The sequence below is a fragment of the Chamaea fasciata genome, unplaced genomic scaffold (genome assembly GCF_029207755.1).
Source record: "Chamaea fasciata isolate MVZ Bird 193981 ecotype frontalis unplaced genomic scaffold, bChaFas1.0.hap1 SCAF_4, whole genome shotgun sequence".
Lineage (NCBI taxonomy): Eukaryota > Metazoa > Chordata > Aves > Passeriformes > Sylviidae > Chamaea > Chamaea fasciata.
The window spans coordinates 1,360,332-1,385,628 of NW_027094089.1; the positions used below are offsets into that span (position 1 = coordinate 1,360,332).

The 25,297-nt window shown below is 41.4% G+C and overlaps 1 protein-coding gene across 3 annotated transcripts in view; it reads left to right on the forward strand.

The window, feature by feature from the left end:
* Positions 1 to 25,297, forward strand: part of DYM (dymeclin) — a 210,797-nt gene that overhangs the window by 68,544 nt on the left and 116,956 nt on the right. For all 3 annotated transcript variants that reach the window (XM_066180700.1, XM_066180703.1, XM_066180704.1), the window contains 3 exons: positions 8,514 to 8,696; positions 12,174 to 12,352; positions 18,604 to 18,729. In XM_066180700.1, coding sequence (XP_066036797.1) covers positions 8,514 to 8,696; positions 12,174 to 12,352; positions 18,604 to 18,729 — 488 coding nt within the window. The remainder of the gene's footprint in view (positions 1 to 8,513; positions 8,697 to 12,173; positions 12,353 to 18,603; positions 18,730 to 25,297) is intronic.

The window sequence follows — 25,297 nt, forward strand, 5'->3', positions numbered from 1 at the left end:
GTCAAGATCTCCTGAGATGGAGGGAAGATGAATGGTTTAAAATTAAATAAACACCGTTTTTGCAGTGAAATGAGGGATATGCTTATTTATGAATCTATGCAATTTAGCGTTTGCAATATTTTTCAGTTCCATGACATTTGAAAGGTCGTGCAAAGTATTGGAGCTGGGATTAATTGCAGGAGGCAAACTGGAAAAGACTTTAAAAGAAAGGAAAGAAAAATGTGTGTATGTAATTTGGCTGGGCAACAAAGGAGACCTGACTATGCCTTTTATTTAAGGGCTGTAAACATTGTACTGGGGCAGAAATGTTTTATGGTATTACATAGAACCACTTAAAGGAGTAAGTAGATGAAGCTGAACAAAGTAATGTTTAGCTCAATATTAGGAAAAAAATCTTAACGTTGAGGTTTATTAGATTATGGAACACACTTCCCAAAGGATGTGGTTCAAGCGCCATTACTAGTCCCTTAAAATTAGACTGAATAGAATAACAAGCTGTACTGGAGGGAACACTGTTACATGGATTGGGGATGGACACAGTTACCTAATACATCTTTGCATTTCACTTGCTTCTATGATTCATTTCCTGAAAAACTGCTTCCAGAATGTGTTAATGACATCACAGCCCCGGGCACCTCAGACTCATCAGTGCTTCTCTAGCTTGGGATGGTTTATGTGGAGATTTCCTGGGCCGTCTTTTCCCCAGTGGCTCCTCCACCCCAGCCATTCCCTGTGGCTTTCCCGTCCTGCTGTAGCATTGGGAGCAGTGGGGACATCAAAAAGTCGAGTGCCTGGGATGTATTTGGAATGTGTGGGTACACAGAGACATGAGCTTGGCTGTTGCTGGAGAGGCTGTGAGCAGGAGTGGGGCAGGCAGGGAGCTGGTGTTGCAGAGCTTGGCTCCACAGAAACAGCTACCTTCTGCTGTTCTTGGCAGGGAGGATGAAATACTGGTCCCCTTTACAATAGTGTTATTAGGTGTGAAAACCCTCAAACAATTAAGTCATACTCAGTCATGTATTTCAATGAGCCAGTTGAAATCTATGAAATATGGGGCAGTTGTTCTGTTGCAGTGATTTGTTGAGAAGAAAATAACTTGGTTTTTAAATCACTTCTATAATTCTTTTTTAACGTTTAAAGAAGTAATCTAAAACATGCACTTAATCTTTCTATAGCATTTCAGTCACTTTCCTGTAGTATTTAGGAATTAAATACTTTAAATATAGTAGTAAAGCAGCTGAAATATAACAGCACCTGAAATAAAGCCATGGCAGTCATCTGTGTAAATTGTGTGACTTTGACCTTGCACTACCTCAGTGGTAGTTCAATGGGATTTTAAGCCTGAATACGCAGTTCCAAGTGATCACACGTTTAGTCTGATACACATCATGTGTAATTCCTGTATTCCAGACAAGAAATAGAGTCAAGATGGACTGGTACATAGCTGTAGTCTCAAAACGCTTCTAAATTTATTCTCTCCCACGCGTGAATTCTTGCTGCAGCCTGCTGATGACTTAGAGAGCAGCTAGCCTACCAGTATTTAAAATACAAATTTATTTTGCTAGACTGTGTGACATCCAGAAACTATTCATTTATAGCTGCTTGTAGAACTTCTCCTGTGTCTCAGGCTAGTTTGGGTTAATGCTGTTAGTCCAGTGCTGGACAATGAAAACCATGAAAAATACTGCTGAAAATTAAAAAGTGTTACTTTTGCCATTTGTATTACCATGCCAGGTGAAAAGTTGCAAAAGCCTATCATTTATGAGAACTTGTGTCAGTTGAAAAAGTTACTGCAATTAAAAAGTGACTGTGAACAAAAAGTTATTGTCGTATTTAGGACAGCCATTTCTGTGCTTCTGAGTTTTTACAGTTTCCCTCGTTAAAAAGTCTACAGTCACCAGACTGACTTTTTCAATCACAGGTTTTAGTTTGTGTGTGTGTCAGATGAGTTTAATGTTGCTTGAGAGTGGAATATTTAACATGCAGGTTCATAAACTGTGTAAAAATGATTCCATATTTCCTATACTTCATCTTTGCTGGTTTTTTTCTGTAACGAATCCTCTCAAATCTGCAGTGTGACTTCCCTAAACTTAATGTAGCTGCTGTTTTTATAGTCTTTTAAGCAAGTGTATCCTGGGTTCCTCACAATTTGCGATTTGTGTTCCTTAACTAAAGATCTGAGATGTTGAAGATGTGCTTTATAAAGTATAAAATGCCCCTGATACACCAGTTACCTCACTGATCCCCGTTGATGATTCCACGGACCTCTTTTTCCTCTCCCATTCATTATCACATAACATCCCCGTGGCAACTTGAGAAATTGCTTGCATGGAAAAGTAATCGTAGGAAAGTATTTATGTATTTTTAGCTTTCTTCTAACACAATGTAGCAGCTGGAAACAAGGACAAGAGCCAGCACAACATGAACTGCCAGCTCTCCATGGGCCACCAGAAAGTGTTCATCAGACCACAGTGTGAGAACTATTGAATTGACTTAAGAAATGTGACACACATAATAAGCGTTAAAAAAACAACACTCAAGTTCCCAGTGCTGCTGCTTGAGTGTAATAAGAATTAAACAGTAATTGTAATGTTTTTAAATAATACGTTATTTACTGGTTTTGGTGGAGGAACTACATGGTGGTATCAATTAGATGCAATGAAGATCGCTTTTGCTTTAATTCTTCATCATCTCTATTTAGTGATGTGTTAGATGCCATTGCAACATTGGACAATCTTCTGGATGCTAGAAGTTTCAGAAATAGGAAAGCAGAATGTGGAGCTAGGACTTGGATGTATGACTAACCATAAGTTAGATCTGTTCTGTTTTGGGCTTCTTTCGTTGTGGTCGAGTTTTCTTTCTGATATTTAACCCTGGCTTTGCCAACTTCTGTAGCCTCATCTATTTGTGTTCTTTCCATTTTTGCAACAAGGAAGCCGGATTGTTGTTTTGGAAATGTCAAAATGACAGGGGGAGGTCAAGAGACCTTTTGAAGACCTTCATGTCTACTAAAGTAAACTCTTATTTTATCCTATTTAGTCTCAAAAGCAGCCTGGGGCAGCACCTCAAGTTGGTGGCCTCGGCAAAATACTTTTAAAAGTAATAAAAAACTCACTGGGAGAATGCTAAGTATGTTTGGGAGGATGTGGGTAATGTGATGGGGAATGAGGGAAGGATCTGCCCTCTTACCCAGCTCCAGTGAGGAGAGACAGGACCATACTCAAAAAGGCTTTGCCAGTATTAATTGCAATTTAATGCCTATATTTAAAAACAATGAAGGATGTTCAAAGGAAAGGTTGAAGTTCAGTGATTGCTTTAATTGAATTTTGGAGCTACTATTAGATTAAAAAAACCCCAAACAATACTAATTTCCTAGAAAGAAACTTGGAAATAAGTAACTCCAATTTCCTCAGCATTAATTTAATGCTCTGTCCAGCGGGAGAAGTCAGGGAGTTTGTCTTCTGAGCCTTGACACTGGAGGTTGAAAGGTGAATAATGCATTTTGCAGAAGAATTACAACTAGTTTAATAACTAATCCAGGAGAGCTCAAAAATCAATTATAGCTCACAGTCGGTTGATCTGCTGGCTTAAAATATTGGTGGACAGTGTTCGAAGTTGGTGACTGTAAGTTGCGATGCTTTGTATGCATGTTATGAGTTTTTAGAGTATCTTCTGCACTCTTAGTTTCAAAATGTCTTTGAAGTCAAACTCTTAAAATTCTTCTTCTTCTTGTGAAACTACAAATAAGTGCGATTAAACTTTTTCAAAGTAGGTACAAACATGAACCTTATTTGTATCTCATTGTGTAACAGAGACCAGGCGTTAGGCTGAGATTTCTGCCGAGTTGTGTTTACATCCAACAGTCAGGTGAAAGAAAGTTCTATTTTGATGACTGCATCATAACTTCAGTTTGCCACTAAGTGTTGTTTCGCAGGCTGTCAAACTAGATTAAAGTCCTGGGTTTGTTTTCATGGCTGTAAACTGTGTTTCCAGCCATCTTACAGAAAAATCTCAGCTTTCTCTGTTGCAAAATAACATACTTTGCTCTTATGACCTGCTTTTCTTGTTCTGCCTTACGTAGAGTTGTATGAACAGGGGAAGAAAATCTGTCGTAACTAGTTTGGTGGAAGAGAAGGGCAAAAATGAATCTGTTAATTGGTTTTAAAGGTGAAAGCAGTCAGGTCCTTATTAAAGTATTTGAGCATTTCCCAGAAATAATTGGCAGAATTTTACAGTTCTCCAATTGACACAACTTGTAGCAATGTGGCTCCACGTGGGACTGAGTCGAGAAATAAAGTTGTATCAGTGAATCCCAGAGCTGGTCAGGCTGGGAGGGCCCACAGTGGGACATTTGACCCCACCTCCCTGCTCCATCCCAGAGCACAGGGCACAGAATTGTGTCCAGAGGGCTCTGGAATATCCCCGGTGAGGTCTCTGTTCAGGGCAGAAGTTGTGCCTCTTGTGCAGGGGGAATTCCTGGGCTCAGTCCCTGCCTGTTCCTCTGGTGCCGCTGCTGGACCTGGAGCAGAGCCTGGGCCCTGCTCTGACCCTCTCTGCACACGGGGACACACAGGGACACCCAGGGCTGAGGGCCTCTGTCAGCTGGGGCTCCTCTCAAGATGGAACAGCCCCATCCATGTCCCTCAGCCTTCCCTGGGCAGGGAGTTTGCTCCAGGCCCTTCAGTGTATGTGTCACTCCCCACTGGACCCGTTCCAGGAGCTCCATGTCCTTCTTTTACTGGGGAGCCCAAAGCTGGACACAGTTAGAAACGATGGACAAGTATTAGAGAAATGCAATTGAAAGTATTCTGCAGGAAACAGTAAACTGTATAAATGAAATAAGTGATCTAACTACCTAAATGTTTGTCTTGTTTTCAGCTTGGATAGAGTCGCAGTGCTGGGTAATGTTGATAGCACCCTGATGTTTTAGTTGTTGTTAATTCATGCTTACCCTGAACCAAGGATGTGTCACCTTCTCATAATTTAGGACGGAATTCCTGTCTGTGAGGGTGGTGAGGCACTGGCATTGGTTCCCCAGAGAAGCTGTGGCTGCCCCATCCCTGGAAATGTTTCAGACCAAGCTGGACTGGGCTTGTAGCAACCTGGGATAGTGGAAGGTGTCCCTGCCCATGGCAGGGATTGGAATGGGATGAGCTTCAAGGTTTCATAAAGCACAAGGGGCTGGGAGGGGACGAGCCAGGACAGCTGACCCAGCTGGTTGAAGGAATATCCCATATCCCGTCGTGCTGAGCAATAAAATTGGGAGTGTTGCCCAGAGGTGGATGGACACTGCTTCAGAGTCCGCAGCAGGTGGGGAGCAACTGCACTGTGCATCACTTCCTCTTTATATCCTTTTATTATCGTTATCATCCTCATTTTCCTTTCTTTTTCTGTTCCGTTGAATTGCCTTCATCTCAACCCACAAGTTTTGCGTTTTCTCTCAGTTCTGTTCCCCATCTCACCAGAGAGGAGGGAATGATAGGCTGTGTGGTGTTAAACCACAACAACGTTGAAGGGACTGTTTTAGGGTTGTGGATTAATGACTTCATCAGGCTTATAATTGGGACCAGAAAGGTAGTATTTGGTACTGTAGAGCCTTTTCAGGATTTTATAAATCTTCAGAAGCAGTTTGCCTCCTGATGCTGTTTCAGGTAATCTACCCTTCCCTCATTTTTGCAGTTTAGTGGTTTAGTTTTGAGAACCCTGGCTTACTTTTGCCACTTCCCAGAGAAGTAGAAATCTTTACACAAACATCTGGAATTTGTATTTCTCTTGTGATATATTAAAAAATGACAAGAGGATGAAAGTAAAATAATAAAAAAACCCCCTCAATGTGGAAGAAATCCAATCTATATGTTGAAGCATTTAGGCAAATTTCTCTTCATGCCTGTAATGATGCCAGGCAGAACTAGTACTGTTGCAGCTGTCTGTGGCTGTCCTGTTGGCTTTAACAGGAATTTTCATGGAATCATGGAATCCTAGAATGGTTTGGGTTGGAACGGATTTCAAAGCTCATCTCGTTCCGACCCCTGCCATGGGTGAGGAGGACACCTTCCACTATCCCAAGTTGCTCCAAGCCCTGTCGAACCTGGCCTTCATCCCTTTTAAACATGGAATTTTCTTCCTTTTATTCTGTTGTTTTTGTTTTTGTTTTCTTTTTTTCCTGTGATATTCTGAAGAACCAGAATCTGAAATATTATGCTGTCTACACTTCAGCAGTGTCTATTTTTCTATGTTTTCTGTTAGCTTCAGACCTGAAAAGAATATAGTAAGGAAAGCTTCTAAGGGAGTGCAGCATAAGTTACTTTGTTTTTCATGTTAAAGAAGTTAGATACAGTCTTGTAATTGTGAAATATACGTAAATATAAAATTAGGTTTAACGAAGTAGTATTTCAGATATCGTGAAGATACTGCTACATACAGCTAGAAACTTCCTGTCCTTCTGCGCTCCCAAGCTCTTTACCTCTTTAGCATTTTAATCTGATGTTTATGATCAGAAATAATATTTTCCTTTAAGTTGTTTTTAACTTGAGTGTGTTGGAAGCACCAGCCAATACTTAGCACCTAGTGTGACACTGCCCTTGCAACTGGAAGGAATGTTATGAACCTGTTACATGGGATTGGTTTTCTGGAGGACTTCCCAACACAGGAGAGAATTTCAGGAGGTTACTTGGGTCTCATATTAATGTGCGGGTTTCTCTCGGAGATACTGGCCTTGTTCTTCCTCCTGGTGGAAGATTCAGATTAATCACTGGTGTTCTGGCCATATCCCTCTTTTCCCAGCTGTTGAGGAAAGGCACAGTAATGGCAGATGGCAGCCACAGAGTGATGGGGTGGTAGAAAATTAAAAACAGGAACTACACTAAAGTTTAAGGAAGGAAATTTTGTGAATTTTAGTTTATTTAACGTGTGATGAGAAATGTACAGTTGTTTCAGGGTTTTTACAATAGTTTCTTCGCATGTTACCTCTGGTTAACTCATGTGAGCTTAAAAACTTCATGGTCGGCATCATTCATTCTGATAAGAGCAGTGGATGAAAAACGTGATGATAAAGGGTTATTAATGTAACATGAAATTTTTGCTAAGAATGTTGCAGTTATCGTAGTTTTTATTATAAGAAATCTCTCAAGCTGCTTAACACTGAGTGACATTAGTCCCCTTGCCCATGACAGGGCAGTAATTGCCCTGCAATTGTCCTAATGAGGAAGCATTGGCTTGTTACATAATCTGACTCTGTAATTACATTTGAAGAAAAATACTCACTGGATGGCTTGAAATTTTGAAAGGCTAAGAATACTTGAAATTCTTTCATTTGGTTATACTTCGATGTTTTGCATTCAAATGACTTACAGGTTTTTATCATTTACGCCTTGAATCTTGCAGACTAGAAGACTGGAAACTAAACTTTCTTAATTTTTCTGTTTTCTTTAAGAAGGTGTGTTGTAATTAATTTTTGATTTAGGCATCAATTAAAAGAGGAAATAACGATTTACCTTTTTCTGAGTAGAACTTAACTCTGTTTTTCCCATATAACTCAAAGCTTTGACCTGTTAAATGAATAATTTGATGAAATGCTTAGTCTCTGCCATAAAATTTCAAGATACACTCAAAAAATATTAACTGCTAGGCAGGCATTTGGGGATGAATCTAATACTGTGTGATGGGGAAGGGCTGCTTCTTATCCCCTTGGGATGAATGTATCAAGAGCCCAGATGTGATAAACATAGAGGTTTTGTCCTTTCCTCTGACTCTGTACTCCAATAATGCTGAGTCTGCAGCATCTCTATTTCAGTTTTGGTGCTTTTCTTAGTTTTTTTTTCAGTGCTGTAATACAGTCCCATGAGCAGTGGCAAGGGTATAAGGACTAATGGACTTGCTGGAGAGGGATGAGGGAAGTCCTTTACTCTCCCTCCGATTCTCCTTCTCCTCTAATCAGTATCTGGGCATGTAGCTGGTCGTCTGGTTTCACCAACACTGCTGTAATTAGGAACAGGAATTTCAGATGCAGTAGTTTAGTATTGGAGTTAATTCTGTTTAGTGCTGTAGGAGTGAAAATGACTCTGCATTTGAGGCCCAGTCGTCAAAATGCAAGCACTGTGATAATGACAGTTTTTTCAAGCAGCCTTTGGAGACATTACATTGGCTTTATACATTATGCCTTACTGCTGGAGCTGTACATGCACAATGTACAGTTGTGGAATCATAGAATGGTTTGGCTGGAACGACCTAAAAGACCAGTTCCACCCCCCCCCCCCACCATGGGCAGGGGCACCTTCCACTATCCCAGGGTGCTCCAAGCCCCATCCAGCCTGACTTTGGACGCTTCCAGGGATCCAGGGGCAGCCACAGCTGCTCTGGGCACCCTGTGCCAGGGCCCCACCGTCCTCACAGGGAAGGATTTTGTTCCAATATCTAATCTAAACCTACTCTATAAAATAACCTTGTGTATTAAAATATGATCAAATGTGTTATTTGTTGTTTTTTTTTTTTTTTTTTCTTTTTTTTCTCTGCAGCTGGCCTGTGGACAGTGTTCACGCTGGGTGGGGTGGGCAGCAAGGCGTCGGCGCAGCTGGAGCAGTGCTCCCCTCTGGCCAGCCAGAGCCTGCTGCTGCTGCTGGTCCTGGCCAACCTGACTGATGCTCCAGACAGCCCAAACCCCTACAGGCAAGCCATCATGTCCTTCAAGAACACACAAGGTTTGTGGCTGTCCTTACTTCTGGGCCTGGGCTGATGAGATGGAGTTTTAAGATGCTGTGAGTGCTTAGAGGTTCTGTTTCCAAGATTTGTCGTCTTTGCGGGACACCCATGGAAGAGCAGTAGTAACACTTTTTTGTCTCTGAATTTTGAGGTGGAGTTCCTCAGCTACTGTAACTTACTGGTGGGGACAGAGGGAATGGGATACTTTATCCTTCTGACTTGAGAAGTACTAGAAAGCTTCAAAATCCTGGTCCAGCTTACTTCCTGAGCTAGAAGTTCTTGAATGTTTCTACTGACCTTGATGATTCTGTGACTTTGTAATTTCATAAAATATGCATAAAACTAACCTATCAGTAGTTTGGTTATCCAAGAGTCTGCAGGAGTCTCCTAAAAATTTGTAGCACTTTATGTCCTGGAGTCATGGTCCTTAGACAAAAGGTAAATAATCAGATTGCTACCTGGGTTGGCTGACTGTATCCTTGTATTTCAAATGTAAGAAAAAAAAAAAGTTTAACATGAACACGTCCATGAGTTTCGTATGTTTGGGAGGTTTAAGGGTTGTGTTGGTGCTTGTCTGGATTTTTGAGAAGGCGGGTTCCAGTCTGTGTGTCAGTAACTGCAGGTGCCACGTGGCACTGACTCTCCAAGGGTCTTGTCTGGGACATGGGAATGCCCTAACATGACTTGTGCTGTCCAGATAGCTCGGCACGCAGCCTGTGCCTTGCATGGAATCACGGGATCATTTAGGTTGGAACAGCCCTCCAAGTCCAGCCATTCCCCAGCACTGCCAGTGCCACCCCAACCCTGTGTCCCCAAGTGCCACATCCACACGGCTTTTAAATCCCTGCAGGATGGGGACTCCACCATTTTCCATGTGTGCTTTATCCGTACTTAAATCTCTGAGTCTGAGCCATGTGGTTTTACCTTTCATTGGTTTTCTTCAGGTTGGCACCGTGCACAGAGCTCAGGAGCTGTGTGACAACCTGTGAAGCCACAGTAATATCCTGAGTTATGCCCTTTCTTCTGGGGAGTTTTTGTATTCCTTTATCCATTAAGTTTTAACCAGGTTGAGCTCTAAATTAATTCACCATTACCTAGGAAAATTTATTGGGTTGTGAAGGTGGAGGATTGTTCTCATAAGAAGAATTCTGAGTCCTAACATGCTTCTTTGATTTATTGGGTACCATTTACAGGTGGTTGAGATCAAATTCTTGATAAAGTTTTTGTTTTGTCCTGTCTTTAAACTGCAAGCTTCCTTTAATGTTGCATTTTGGTTGACTTTGTTTCATGCCGTCACTAGCCAGTAATGTATTTCAGTAAAGCGCATTATACATACATCATTGTAAAATTTTGAAAGAACTTATTTTGTGTCAAATGTAGCATGAAAAGCTGTATTTTCTCTACCGTGTGCATGTTGATAGAATGACTTATTGTTTCCCAGAAACTTGTTCCTACTAGCAATACTCATAATTGAGCTAAAATTTGATTTCTGTGAACATTTTAAGGCTCTTGTAAGAGGAAAGTAATGTGAAAAAAAGAGGCTGGTTGCTGTCATAATATATACTATAAAAGGAAAATTGGCATTTTTGTTAAAATAATTTCTATAATTTAATTGGGACAAAACTAGAAGAATTCAGGATAAGGGTGGTTTTTCCGCATGGTCTAGAATAGTTTAATTTTTCTGTTGACCAGTTTAATGTTCTGCAGAATATGCATATGCTGGTGCTGCTGGTAAGTTTCTTTAATTCTGTTTAGATTTTTATTTTACTGGATTTTTTAGTATCCTTTAATAAAACTGATAGTGAAATGCTGTAAATCCCAGTGGCACAGCTTAAACATCCACAGAAGTGAAGCTGCAAAGCCAAGGGGAGCTTCTCAGCTAATGACCTGTGGCACCAAGGACTGAATTGTTCCGATTTTGCTGTCTACATCCAGGTTTTCCCTCCTGAAGGGAAATTCCTGCCCAGAGCAGGGAGGTTTTTAACCCGCTGTTCCACAGTCGTGGTCAGTAGTTGAGGAAGGCCAGGTTGGAGTCTCTCCTGTGCCTGCAGGTGTGTGGCCGTTGGGCAGGCAGGGTTTCCTTCACTGTGGGGCTGCATCTCCAAGTGGTTCCCAACTCCTGCAGGCAGGAGTCCTGTTTGCTCCAGGGCCCCCTGCTGCCTCCAGCTCAATGGCTGGATCTGTCCCCCCTTGCCCTGGGCCAGGAGGAGTGGTGGCTCCCCGGCACGCTCTCTGCTGGGCCCCACAAAACCAGTGGCAGCCAGGGCTCCTGCAGGGCTCCTGCAGCAATTCCAAGCACTTTTTCCATCCAAAGTGGGTGGAAATGTTATTCAAAATACGTGACGACTGCCATGCTCTTCTGTGCTGAAAGCCACTTAGCAAACTTCAATAAGAAAACGGGCTTAAAATCATAGAACCACAGTGTGGTTTGGGTTGGAAGGGACCTTCAAGATCACCCAGTTTCAACTCTCCTGCCATGGGCATGGACACTTTCCACTATCCCGGATTGCTCCAAGGCCTATCCAACCGGGCTTTGGACTCTGCCAGGGATGGGGTAGTCCCAGCTTTTCTGGGCGACTTGAGCCAGGGCCTCATCACCTTCACAGGGAAGAATTTCTTCCTGATCTCTCATTTAAACACGTTCTCTTTCTGTTTAAAACCCTTCCCCCTTGTCCTATGGCCATTTGCCCATGTAAAAATTCTTCCACTCTCCATCTTCTTCAAAAGTTCCCTGGAAGTACTAGCCTTTTCTGTTTCCACGGGGAATTTCAAGACCTTAGAGATCTGTGCAGATGGACATTTTTATTGAAGCTAGTAAAGGTTCTGTGAGCAGAAATCTGTTTTATTTTCGCTTCCAGCCCTGGCACAGTGTGTATTGTGATTATGAGCAAACTGCTGTTGCTTTGAGGGATGTCAGACAATGTGATGTGATGTTTTACATAACCCACCGAATTCCCCACCGCACACCTCTAAAATCCTGACACCCATGTTTCACTGAGATATCACAGTAATCTTGACCTATGCACGCATCCACCCTTCATGCCAGGAAAGGGATGGATGGGAGACACTCTGCCTTAATGCCAGAGAACTAAGCCTGTAAGTTTGATGTGCAGGGTTTGGAAGTTAATTGTTGATATATTGGTTCTGGAGAAGACCTTGTGGCTGCCCTGCTTCCAGCAGCTCCTGGGAGCACATTCCTTGCTAGCAGTGGAAGCCATATGGAGGGACAGAATTGTTTTACGAAAAAAGGTGAATGTTTTGTGCAGGTACTGGGATCTTATTTAAGCTCGTATGGGAGGACAGCCTCAGCTTTTTGCCACAACCAAAGCTTTATGAGACTCTATTATGGTTCATGACCATTGGTGATAAGCGTCACGGGCGATTTTAGTTTCCTCCTTTCTGTGGTGTGATTTTTTACAATTAACAAATAATTGAATGATAAATGTTAAAAATTTTCTTTTATTTCCCTATTTCAGATAACACCGCTTTTTCGTCATCAAATCCACATGCTTTCCAGATCAATTTTAACAGTTTGTACACAGCTTTATGCGAGCAGCAGAAATCTGATCAAGCCACTCTTCTCTTGTACATGCTTCTGCATCAGAACAGCAACGTGCGGACCTACGTGTTGGCACGGACAGACATAGAAAACCTGGTGAGTCTTGCTCTGCCTCCTTCGTTCTCACCAGGAGGGATTGGCCCTGCAGCCTTGGGTGTCACCATCCTCCAGTGGCCTCTGTTGTGCCGTGGGAGCAGTAGGTTCTGGATCACTCATTCGCCAGTTCCAGCTCACTTACTCGTTTTTGTTATGTCATCTCAGGAGTGTGGTGCTAAACACGTCACTGCACTCAAGGGTGGTAAAGCTGGTAAAGCTACGAGACCATCTTGGATTCCCTCTTTCTCCATGCAGCCGTCAGAACCTGGGTCAAACCTGCCCACTTCTCAACATGGTGTAGAGAAACTGGTAGCAGATACCATTCCATTCATTATTTTATTTATCTCTCTTGGATATTCAGGCCAAAAACTTGCACGAGCCTGCTCCGCGCTTTCAGGAGTAGTAGTTAACAAAATGAGCTGTAACCGGACTAACATGCCAAATGTCTTACAGGGTTGACCTAAGACTGAAACTCCTCAAGGAGCAGCTCACAGATTTTATAGAAATACAACTGTAGTGCCTTTTTAGCCGCTTAAATAGGATTGTGGTTAATGGCCAATATAACAGACACCTGGTATGGTTTTTGTAGGTTATAAATTAGCTTGCGCTCCCCACTTTAGTAATGTCACAAACCACTTCAACAAATCTTACTTATTAAAAAGCATTCCTTTAATAAGATAATGGCTGTCTGGGGGAATTGGTAACAGAATAGAGGACCCTTTCCATTTTAATATTTGAAATCTTGCCAGGTAATTAGATCCCTTGCCTGTTTGATGGCAGATACGGAGTGAGTTTGGTTTCAGTCCAAGTTCTAGCAGATGTATTGCTAAAATCGGAGTTGATAGACGCCACTGTTGGCAAACTGGGGTGAGATGGTTGATGCTGAATTGATTCAAGCCTGAACTCCTGTGTCCACTGCAGATTATGTAGGCAAGGGCTGAGTCATTTTGCGAATTCTGTGAACAAATGGCCATGTATAATTTTTGGGGCTGCTAGTGTGTGATATGGCAAGTTAACAGCTGCTAACCATAACAATTTGTGGTATCTTTAGAATCACAGAATAGAATCCCAGAATGGTTTGGGTTGGAAGGGACCTTAAAGCCCATCTTGTTCCAACCCCTGCGTGTGCAGGGTTGCTTTCCACTATCCTGGGTTGCTCTAGACAAGTAAATATTAGGTGTGTGCTTTGTTTTATAATTATGGTGTCTGGTACACTGTAAAGCTTCCAGAGAAACAGTGTGGTGCATCTGTCAAAACAAGTCAAGATGCAGCTACTCAGGATCTCGGCAGCGCAGGATATTTTCATACATTATCACCTAAAAGAAAAAATAGTCAAAAAATCCCAGAAATTATCAGTAACTTTAAACACTTAATGGGAAAACCTGAAAAATTCAGCAAAGCATCACTTAAAAGTCAACAGTATGTTTTTGTGGGTATTTTAATTTCTTTTTCAGTACCAACGTTTGAAAATGCTCTTATTTTGCTCTTCGTGCTGCTTCTTTGTGATCACTACTGAGCAGTTACTGACATCTCTGTCCAATCCTCTTGTTTTTATTGAGCGAGTAGATAAGCATGAGCAGCAACTAACTGAGAAGAGCAGTTTGAAGTGCTCAGTAAGGTAGGCTGAGCCAGACTCAAAAAGAGTTGGGAGGGCTACTGGACAGAGAAATCATGACCTTCTAACTACAGTCCAGCGGTCAAAAAGGTTGAGTCTTGGACCTGAAAATGAAATCAAGGGACCTGAGAACTGGAGCTGGCTATCCTTTCATGTATGGCAAGAGTGGTGCTGATACACTGTGTACTTATTCCGGTGTTGTGCTTCCAGACTTCATAAAATATCAAAAAATGGATCAGTGTTGGGACACGTGGGAGGTTTTTTCGCTTTAAAATTAACAATAGCGCTGTGAGAGGCCTAAGAAGCTAACTCTAGGTGGTCAGAGAAGAGCTTGGGGAGCATAAGGGTGTCCGTGTGCCTTCATAAAGGGGAACCTTTGAAAAAAACAGGACTCTCTGCTTGCGGAGAGGGGTGGTGAGAACTAAAGCCTGGAGGCTGATTCCCACCATCCGGAGATGCAGGAGAAAAACAGTAAGGTCATTAATTCAGAGTCAAAATGATCTTTGAAAGAGGATGGAGGACCTCTTGGAGGCATGTGGTATAAATCAATGGCCTCTTTGTACAGAGGTGGTTGGATGAGTGAGGTATAAAGTATATAGGTGCTGTGTGAGAGATCACGTCCACAGGCAGCTCAGAGCTCATCCTAAACTTTCGGGGGTTTTGCAGGTTGTTCCTCTTTCACTGCACTCAGTGCATCCCATATGTTGTGTTTTCCCCTGTTTTAATTTGTCTCCCTTTCTGTGCCCAGGAAGCATCACCAGAAGGTGCTCTGTAACATTTCATAAGGATTTTTGAAATGTGTCTCTGCTCTTTTTCAACTTCGGTTTAACTTGCAAATTAAAACAGTTTGTTTTTCTTAGCTGGTATAGCAGATACTGTCTCAGCTCACTTCCTCATTTGTATGAATCTCCCTCTGCCAGTTATAGCTAAATACCTTCACCTTCTGTTGGGCTTTGTGTTTTATTATTGATAAAGAACCTTTTTTGCTCTTACTATAATTCTGCTTGGCAAAATGAATAGGATCTTTGTGTGTCCTTCATGACTTCATTTTTAAAAATAACTGCACTAAACATCTGATGCTAGAGATTCTTCTGTTAGAGAAGTTTACATCTAGTATTTGGCTGTCCTTCTCAAAGTGCTTGCAGGGATCCTCTAGAAAGGTGGGACAGGTGAAACAGAGGGCAGTTAGCACATTTTTTGATAAGCATAGTGTTCTGGTCTGTGGATGGGAGACTGTTGAGCCTTCTTCTGTTAGAAAGAGCAATAAGCACCAGTATTGCAAGTAAATATACCAGTGAGATTTCTGCGTGTAAGAAATGAGCTATTCGATGTGTTTGCTTTGGCTGCTGAGTTGAGATTTTGTTTCTGCTCAGCATGACTGGAATGAAATAACATGCATGATGATGCATTTATATCATCTGATGGTACGGCAGTATTTTTTCCCTGTAGTATAAATTCGTCTTAAGCAGGTTGCTCTGCCTGTATTTTGTTGATTACTAAAGACAATGTGTTTTTAAACTTCACTGGGGAAACCAACCCTGGACTGGATATAGCACCTGCAATTTTCACTGTCTCTTTTTACCTGCCACTTTTTGTTTTGGGGATTAAAAGTAACTTTTTAATGGTGGCTGTTTCGTGCCAGTTAAAAGCTGCTCCTGAGGAAGAACTGTTAGTAGTGGTGCAGTAGAGGTACTGTGATGGCTCTGAGGAAAGGGTCAGCAACAGAAAAGAGGTGGTGGCTGTCTTCTCAATATAGGGTAGGATAAAACCATTGTGTAACAAGATAGGTGTAGAAGTATGTATAAATAAATATATGTATGCAGCATAGAGGTGTAGAAATGTATTTTGGTTGAAAGTCTAGATAAATTTTAATATAACTAAAATATTAACTGAGAAGACTCTTTTCTTTTGGAAGAATCTATCTCTTTCAGAATCCTCCTCAGACTCCTCCCAGGCATCTCCTGCAGTTTCCATCTTTATTTGAGACATCTGAGGTCCCAGGCAGCGGCCTTGGACTCCTCCAGAGAAGTTACCTAAGAATGTTTTTGCTCTTTACATAGTAGATCTTGCTTCCCAGATTCACTTGAGACTTCTTCCAGGCATCTCCCAGGGTTCTTTGAATTCTTCTAGAGACCTGAGACCCAGGTTTCAGCCCTAGACTTCTCCAAGGAAACTACCTAAAGGTCTTCCTCTTTTGAAGAAAACTGGCTCCTCCAGGCTCCACCCAAGAGCAGGCACCTCCAATTTTACATTTTCATATGATTGGAGTCTTAATTGAATCTTATATTGTAACTTTTTAGTAGAAGTGGTGGCTTGTTAACTAGTGTTTGCTTTGAGAACAGTAATGCTTGTCCTTAAGGTATGTGTGCACCTCAGCTATCAATATGCAAAGGAAGAAGTGTTGTAAGGAGGAAGGATTATGAGAAGTGTACAGATTTATTCTGTTCCCTCCGGAAATGGCACATAACAGAGAATTAAGTTGCCATTTGTCCCCCTGGGTTTTGTCCAGTGGTGTAGATGGCGCAAAGCCTGAAAGAGGAGTGAAAAGGGAAATGTGCCGAAGGAGTGGAGGTTTCGGAAGCAGCAGAGGTTTGTTTGGGACAGGAGGACTGGATCATCATGGTCTGGAGTGCCAGACTGCTCTTCAGTAGCAAGTATGGAGCTTTAGGAACAGCACTTTCGCATTTTGGCTTGTAGGGGAGTGGCTGCAATGTCTCAATATGTGTTTTTAAATGTAGTTTGTAGCAACACACTTGTAGGACTTGGAGCACTTGAGGATATGAATGGACTTTTTCAGTTACAATTAGTATTAATGTGCATAGACAGAGGAGATATTTTAGGCTGCTCTGAAGAAATGTGTTTTGCCAGAGTGGTTTGTATGGTTTAACACAACCAGACTGAATCACAATTATCTTTAAAAGCCCCTTCCAACCCAAACCATTCTGTGCTTCCATCTGGGATCTGTCTAGAAAACTAAGAAGTTGTTCCAATGGTTACCTTCAGCAAGCCTTTTGTTGTTCTCCCTGCAAAGTCCAGTTTTAAAGGCAATTCTTCATTAGTTTTATGTTGCTTCCAGCTCTATCCAGCTTATTATAATAACTCTTGGCCCTGGAAATGACAGAGCTTTTACAGTGCAAAGCAGCATGCAGGTGTTGGAAACAATTTGAATGGTGGACTAAGGCAGTGATGTTTTTGTCACCCTTTCTCACCATCCAAGGAAAAGGACAATTTTTTTTTTTTTTGCCTCTATACTAATTAGAAGTTCTAGGGAAAACCTGGTCTTTACTCGAGGCTGACGTTTAGGAAAAACAAAGATGGTACTCTATTTTACACTGGGAAGAGAGGTTTCTGAAGAATACTTTGAAATGGCAAGGGAAGGATGTTTGCAATGTGTCATTTAAAAAAATATTTTAATTTTAGTATTTATTTAATATTAATAAAAATGTTGCTGTAAGCATATTCTCCCTCTGTTTCCGTTGTCATTTTGTCTCGACCCTGACTAAAGCATGTGTCAAAAGATTTTGTGGCCTGGAGCATTCAGATCAATCTCATTTCTTTCTAATAGAAACTGGTTTAGTATGTCCCAACCGTTTCAAGGATGGTTGATTGTAAGAGAACATTTTGGTAACTTCAGAGGCTTGTGAAGCACTGGTGTCCTGGCCGCTCACCAGAATAGATTTCACATGATTCATCCAGCTGCATTTGGCCTGTTTTGAAAAACAGCAAGTTTTTAGGTGTCTAGAAGCTTCTTGGAACTGAGGGCTTTCTCCAGTTGCTTTTTCCAGGGCTTTTTGTGATTTCAGCCTATTTCTGCAGCCCAGGGAAGCCACGTTGTACTGAGGCAGTAGAAAGCTAATTTTCATTTGGTAGAGGGACAGCGTTTGCATCTGGATTAACTTTAGACTAGCATTCAGGTATGCTTGCTGTTGCAATGAAATCTCATTTTCGTTATTATTGCAAGGCTTTGGCTTAAGCTGTTCCTGGTGGAAATGTTGCAAGACCTTGGGCTGAACTCTGATCATAATGACCAGTCAGTTCTCTTTGGCTGCATATTATCTAAAATTGGAAAAACAGGCCTCTTCTAGTCTTAACCCAACTCAAACTGTTTTTGTTTTTTTGTGTTTTTTTTTTTCTGGTATTATCTTCACACACCGAAATGGGATTTAACTTTCATGTCTCAAAATGCCTCTGTTTACCTCAGCTTCAGTGTCCTTGGCTAGGTGTGATGAGAAAAAGCTTTTCAGAGCAGACTTGTGGTAGCACAGATGGGTAGACACAACTGTTTTCCTGCTTGGACTGGTGAGAATCTTTTACAATCCTCTTTCCCTCATTGTGTAGAGAAGAGGACTGAGGCATTTGGAGATTATTGTAACTGGTATGGCTGGGAATCTCATTTATTAGGGATTGAAATTCCGTTTCTAACCACAAGAAAGCACTTGTTTAGACTCTCTTGTGAGACAAAATGAAGCAGATGAAAGGTGTTTGGACACTCTATCAGGGGTGGTGGTTCCAAGAGGGGGGAATTGCTATGAATTCTCAAGGGCAGGGTGATACGTCGGACCTTTAGAGCCTCCTCTGTTTAGTGTCTGAGGTATTTGAAGACTAAACTAATACCTACATTTTTCTTTCCCAAAAGGTTCTGCCAATTCTTGAAATTCTGTATCACGTTGAGGAAAGGAATTCACACCATGTTTACATGGCCCTTATCATTTTGCTGATCCTTACTGAGGATGATGGCTTCAACCGATCCATTCACGAGGTGGTGAGTTGCTGTTTTGGTAAATAATCCTTCAGCTCTAAAAATAATATAAATACTTACTTCTAACAAGTTACATTGGCAAATCTGTTCCCTCAGCAGAGGCTGTACGAGCTCATCCAAATTTGATGGCATATACATTTTCCTTTTGTAAGAAGAAGGAACCTGGAGACTGATTTCAGAACTTTTCCCAAGTGAAATGAACAAACGTGCTCCGTCCTGTAGAGAAACTGCTGCAAATATCTCTTTTTCTGTCTTGTTTGGTGTTCCCTGTTACAAATTAGCCTAGCAATATCTGGGCAGGCTGCCTCAGAGGTGCTGAATGTTTGCCATGGAAGTGAAGGGCCTAGAAGAGAGGAAAAAAAAACAGGAAACATTTTTTATTTCTCTTGAAAAACTTTGCTTAACTAGTTTGATGCAGCCTTTAGCTGGAGTTGTATTTTCCATACTAAATGTTACTTCCTTACTTGGCACTTCCTTTTCTGTCTCTCTGCTAGATTAATTTCTATTTTATGTTGTCCATATAACAGGATCCAAATTTTTGCTAGCTTTGATGGACCTTGACCATCTGTGCGGGAGAATACCTTGGACAATTATGTCCTAGTTTCCCAGCTTCTAAAACTATGATACTACATGAGATATTTGCACTGATTTAATTTAATTTTTTTTTGTCTGGCACACAGAAATTCTCTTTTTGGGGAAATTGTTATCTTTGTGAATTATTATCTTTGTGAAATTATTGAAATATAAAATGCTGAAAGTAAGTTTCAAGGCTCCTGAGCAGAACTCTCTCCCAGGTGAATTTCTCCTATTTTGGAGGAAGCTGGCACTTTTTGTCAGTGCCAAGCAGTAGAGACTTACAGTATTTTTTCTCTGAAATTTCAGATTATTTAGTATAGCTCTGTATGTAGAAAGCAGGAAGAGATGATTTAAATGCAGTTTCCTGGGAATGCCTTTTTTGGAAGCAGCTTTTAGGAGCACCTATAGTAAAACATGCAGATTACTGAGATACTTTCCTGAAGCTTTTTCCTGCCTTCAACTCTGTGTGCCTTGAACCTGTGCATGTGCACCAGAGGTGTACGTGTGTGATGTGTATTTTTGGGTTCCACGTCACTGAGTCATTTATCCTCTCTCATAAATTGGGCTTGTGGAGAGCTGGAATTCAGCAGACAAGGTGTCATTCCTGCCTCAGTCTCTTCCCCTGTCACTCTTCATTCATTTTAGAGGCTTTACACACGCTTTTTCAATAAATTCCTTACTGGACGAGTAGAAGTGGAAGATTTCCCTAAAACTCCTTAATGAGGATCCAGCTGTGGAATGAAAACATAAATCATGTTTCCTTGTCCGGTTTATCCTGCCTTTCAGCTAACCCTGCCAACAGAGTTGTAGTGCTTGCTTGCAATGTGGATATTGGTTTACTACTTCTGTCTTAATAAAAATACAAACCCCACCTTGTTCCTTTTACGCTGCACTGATCTTTTTTTCAGTCATGCCTTTGCATTTTCTTCACAATTTTTTTGATTTTACTTCAGATGTTCACTAACTGCCTCTTCCTTTTCCTCTGTAGTTGCATTTTCCTGCTCCACAGTGTCTGGTTCCATTTGTTAATGGTGCTGTGTGGCCAGAGTTTTGCTGGATTTGGTTCTTAATGGGATAATGAGAGGTGGCTGTGAGTTGCACGAGCCTGCACGCCTGTCTGTTTGAGCTTCTCCTACACATTCCTACAGATCCCAAGGAGGGAAATAAGCATAAGGGGAAAAAAATTCCAGAGTCATACTTACAAATCCATTCCCCTCACCCATGTCTTTAAATTAATTAAATAGATGTTTTCAGGTATGAATGAGCAAGTTACTGTTCAACAACTCTAGTATTACTAAAGTACAAAATTAGTCTCATACTTTCTTAAATATTGATTCCACATCTACTAAAGCCTGAGAGGGTATTACAGGTCTGCAAAATGATGGGAGTCAGAAAATCTCTGTAGGCCTTTCTGAAAAATGTAAGCATGCAGCATCAGTTTCATAAACCTCATGCATGCAAATACGTACCAAATTTCAGCTGTTAGAGCAGAATTTTTTTTTTCCTCCATCACTTTGGGTAAAAGATGAAGGAAAGAAGATGTGCTGTATTTTAGGTCAACTTGTTTTTCTCTCTGCTGTGTATCCTGTGTACTGTTCTTATAAGAACCATGACTGTAGAGTTCATTTATGTGCTGTTTTCCTTTGTGGCATTTAACCCACTTTTATTTATTGATTTTTAGGATTAATTTTAGTGAGCAATGTTTTATAAATCTGGTATTTATACCAACTGGTAAGGAGCTCAGGAAACCACAGAAACTCTTTTTGACTGCTGTAGGATGCAGAAGCATTTTTTTATTTAAAATGAATGTGGTCTTAACTGCCTGGAAAATATGATCAAAATCATAGGTCCTGTTCCTGCAGTTGGTTTAATGCAGTTGGGTCACTGTAACCACACAGAACTCAATTTCTTTCACTAATAATAAAAATAATTATAATAGCAGAGTAAACAAGTAAATGTAAGAATTCCCCAGAGGGACAAGTATTGGTGATCTTTTGTCTCTGATTTATGAAATTCTAAATGAAATTACATCAGACATCAAAATAACATGATACAGTATTTTATGTAGCAGTAACCTTTTTGTGCTACTGTAGCACTTTATGCTGTAGTAAATGGTGATAGACTGTAAATCATGATTTAACTGTGTTTATTTTTAGGTGTTAAAAAATATCTTACGAGCAAAGCTGTGGGAAACTGAGAATCTCACTGCTTGGTATATGTAGAATTGAGCTCCTGCTCTTTGCATCTGCAGTTTGTGCTCCCTGAGTTGGAACTATCCAAGAGCCTGGTATTCTAAAGAATGATTAATCAAAACATTTTAATTTCTTTTAAAATTATTCTTGCAAGACCACCCCAGGACTAAGCTTTTTCTTTTTTTATTTTATTTTTTTTCATTTTATAATGTTAACTGCAAACCAGTGAAATTGATCGGTGGGGGCACTGGTTCTAGGTAGATGTTTTTTGAAATTTGAGATATTTTCATGCTTCATGCCTTTGAAACCCAGAATGGATGGTGGTGGTTGCTGCTGTTGTTTTTGAAACAGCCATTTATTTCACTGCCTACCAGCTCAGGTTGCTTTCCTCAGTGTGAAGGAGAGGTAACAGGTTCTGGTATGCAACTTTATAACTGTGAATTTATCTTTCTTTTTTTTTTTTAGAGTAGTGTACTATTAGAAGGAATAGTTATCTCAGTTAACTGTCATTTTTCCCAGGCTGATGTTTTCAGAGTTTCAAGGAGAACCACTGAAGGTTTCTGGGGTGAGATTGCAGCATTGACACGTCTTTGTCCATGCTTACAGCTGTCAACATGTTACTTAATGAGCCCTGGTAACTTCATGTTTTGCATTAAGAATCTGAAATACGGCAGGTGGCCTTTGTGCCAGGGCTCTGCTGCTGATAATATGACTAAATGTGACCAAATTATCAGTCTCTGGGCACAGGGAGCAGTCTGTTTCCATCTGCGCAGCAGAGACGTAGCCGGAGGTGGCCTGACGTCTGTGGAAACTGAATATTCTCATTTTGCTGCTCCCAGAGCCATCTGGGCTGTGTGCATCCTCCCCTGCCCAGGGATCATGTTATCAGCTGAGATAGGCAGGGACGAGCTGCAGCTTGTGCAACTGCAGCTCCCCGTTCCCGTGGGACGGGGCTGTGCTCCCAGGGATGTTTCTGCTGCTGCTTGGCAGGGGTTGGAACCACACGGAACTGTTTGGCTTGGAAAAGCCCTGCAAGACTTTTCGAGCCCAGCCATTCCCCCTGTGCTGCCAAGGCCACCCATGTCCCCAAGTGCCACATCCACATGTGGAAGAAAATGTGTAAGAATGGGAGCCCTGATGTGACAGCAGTTGGGAGAAATTTGAAACAGGCTGGGACTGGCTGAATGTGGAACGTGGGATGGTGCAGTAGAGGAAAAGGGACAAGAGTTAAACAAGAAGTACGTAAGATTTTGGGATGCTGAGAAGAGAAATGAGTAAAGAGGCAGGATAGGAACAAAGTGACAAAAAGCTGAGCAAGGTGGAACAGGCTTCTTTTGATGAGAGACTGGGATGGGCAGGGTAGGACAAAGGCAAGTGGCTTCACTCTGACAGAAGGCAGGATTAGATGGGATTTTGGGAAGAAATTCTTCCCTGTGAAGATGATGAGGCCCTGGCACAGGGTCCCCAGAGCAGCTGTGGTGCCCCAACCCTGGAAGTGTCCACAGCCAGGTTGGGTGGGGCTTGGAGCCACCTGGGATAGGGGAAGGTGGGTTGAGCTTTAAAGTCCTTCTAACGCAAACCATTCCGTGGGTGGGGGGAGTGGAGTCAGGTAAAAGAGCAGAGAAGGAATGGGGTCTGGGGGGGCGAGGAGGTGGGAATAAGCTCCAAGGAGGGAAAACAGGAATGGTGATGGCCTCCATATACAACAAAACTCCATGGGGGGATGAGAAAGATGTGTCTGGAGATGTTGGAGGGCTCAAGGTGCTACTTGAGACTGCTTTACTTGTCCCAGTCCCATTCCTGTTGTCCCACCGGGACACCCTGTGGGAGGGAGCACGTGATGGAATCTGCTCTCAGTTCCAGCGTAGCGTGTCATGAACTTCCACTTTGGTCAGTGAAGTGCAGGGATGTGCCCCACAAAATAGTACCAGAGAGGGTGGGAGGAGGCATGGGGATTGTTTTATTTGTGGGAGGTGGTTGCTTTGCTATTTCACTCATAAATCAGGGACTACAAAAAGTGACTTATTAGAAATTTAATCAGTTAAGTTGATGGTTTTTTGGCCAGGATAAGTGTATTTTGTCTAAGAGGCAAAAAAAATAAAAAAACCCGACCCAAACTCTTGGGTATCGTTTCAGAGCAAATTGAGTGAAATAATTTCTCTTCAATAATCGTCAGGAAATATGTCCCTTTATGTACTATTGGTTTCAATTTACATTGTATGTCATGTCAAAACGTGGTATTTTATACTATCCGTTTTCATTGCTGTATTCTGTTTTTTAAAAAGTCTGTTAAATTTTCAATAAGCATTTAAAAGTCAGGAAATGAAATATAGAACCATGACTTATCCCTGCTATATTTATGTATTACTGAGAGTAACCATTATTTAATGATAATATACTGTATTCTTCAAATAACAATATGTTTTTCCTGTGGAAGGTTCCGGTGCTGTGCTTGAGATATTTGAGCTTGAGATATTTGTTAGAGTGGTTAATTTATTTCTTTGTATAAAATCTTCTCTTGAGAACAGGTATATTCACAGAGGCATAAATAAGCTGTTATTAAGAAATTACAATTAAGTCAACCAGGATGGATGTCTACACTTACTTTAGCATTTTGCATTTGTGAAGTAACCCATGAACTTGCTGTATCTTACCATATGTTTATGCTTAGCAGGCTTGGGATGATCAAGTTCTCCACTAGCACAGTATCTTCTTGCAGTGAAGTTTGTACGTGTGATTCATTAATTACTTGCACTAACAGCTTTTGAAATTTTCAGTTGCCTTTTTTTGTGAAAATATGTGCAGATTTTTCATTGTCTTTCAGGCATTTCCTGTTAATCATCTATGTTGTTCATCCCAACTAGTTGTCCTTGTTTACTGAAACTCCTTGGACGACTTGTTTTCATTTATATCATCATCACTTTGTCTTAAAATAGTATTAGTGACTTGTTATAACCAGAAATTATACTGGTGTCCGCATCCTCTCATCACCTGCTATTTGTGGAAACCTTTCTTGCAGTGATTTCACGTTTCCTACTCGTTCCTCAGCCTTGACCATTCTCCCCTTAAATACCTCTCAAGTCTTTCCGTCGTCCACCTGTTCTGATTTTTTAAATCCTTTTAGCAAAAGGGGTTTGTCATCAACCATGACACCTCAGCCTGTACCTGGGGGTGTTTTGCCACCTTTGCCATGAAAGTGTTTTTCCCATCTATAGGTTACAGTCACTGGCTTCATTTTAGCTTCCTTGTGGGAAATAGGAAGGTGCTGACAAAAGAGCCAGGTACTGTCCAGCATGTGATAATGGAGATGCCTTTAAGAAATTATTTTTAAATTTATTTCAAGGATCTGAATTTTTATTTTGTCTCTTCATGTATAATAAAAAAAAATTATATTTGCATCTGAAACCTTATCAGCTTTCCAATTAACATGAATCATAATAAGGATGCTATTTCAAATGTTTCTTGTACTGTGAAAGAGTTTCCAGAGGTGAAGACTCACAGAATGGTTTGGGTTGGAAGAGACCTCAGGGTTCATCTTGGAGTTCCACGCCCTGCCATGGACAGGGACACCTCTTCCAGGTTGCTCCAAGCCCATCTGACCTGGTCTTGGACAATTCCAGGGATCATGGGTTAGCTGTTCTGGGCACCCGGTGCCAGGGCCTTCCCACCCTCACAGCCAGCAATTCCTTCCCAATATCCCACCTATCCCTGCCCTCTGGCAGTGGGAAGCCATTCCCTGTGTCCTGTCCCTCTAGTTCCTCTCCAGCTCTCTTGCAGTCTCTCTTTGCAGTTACACAGAGCGA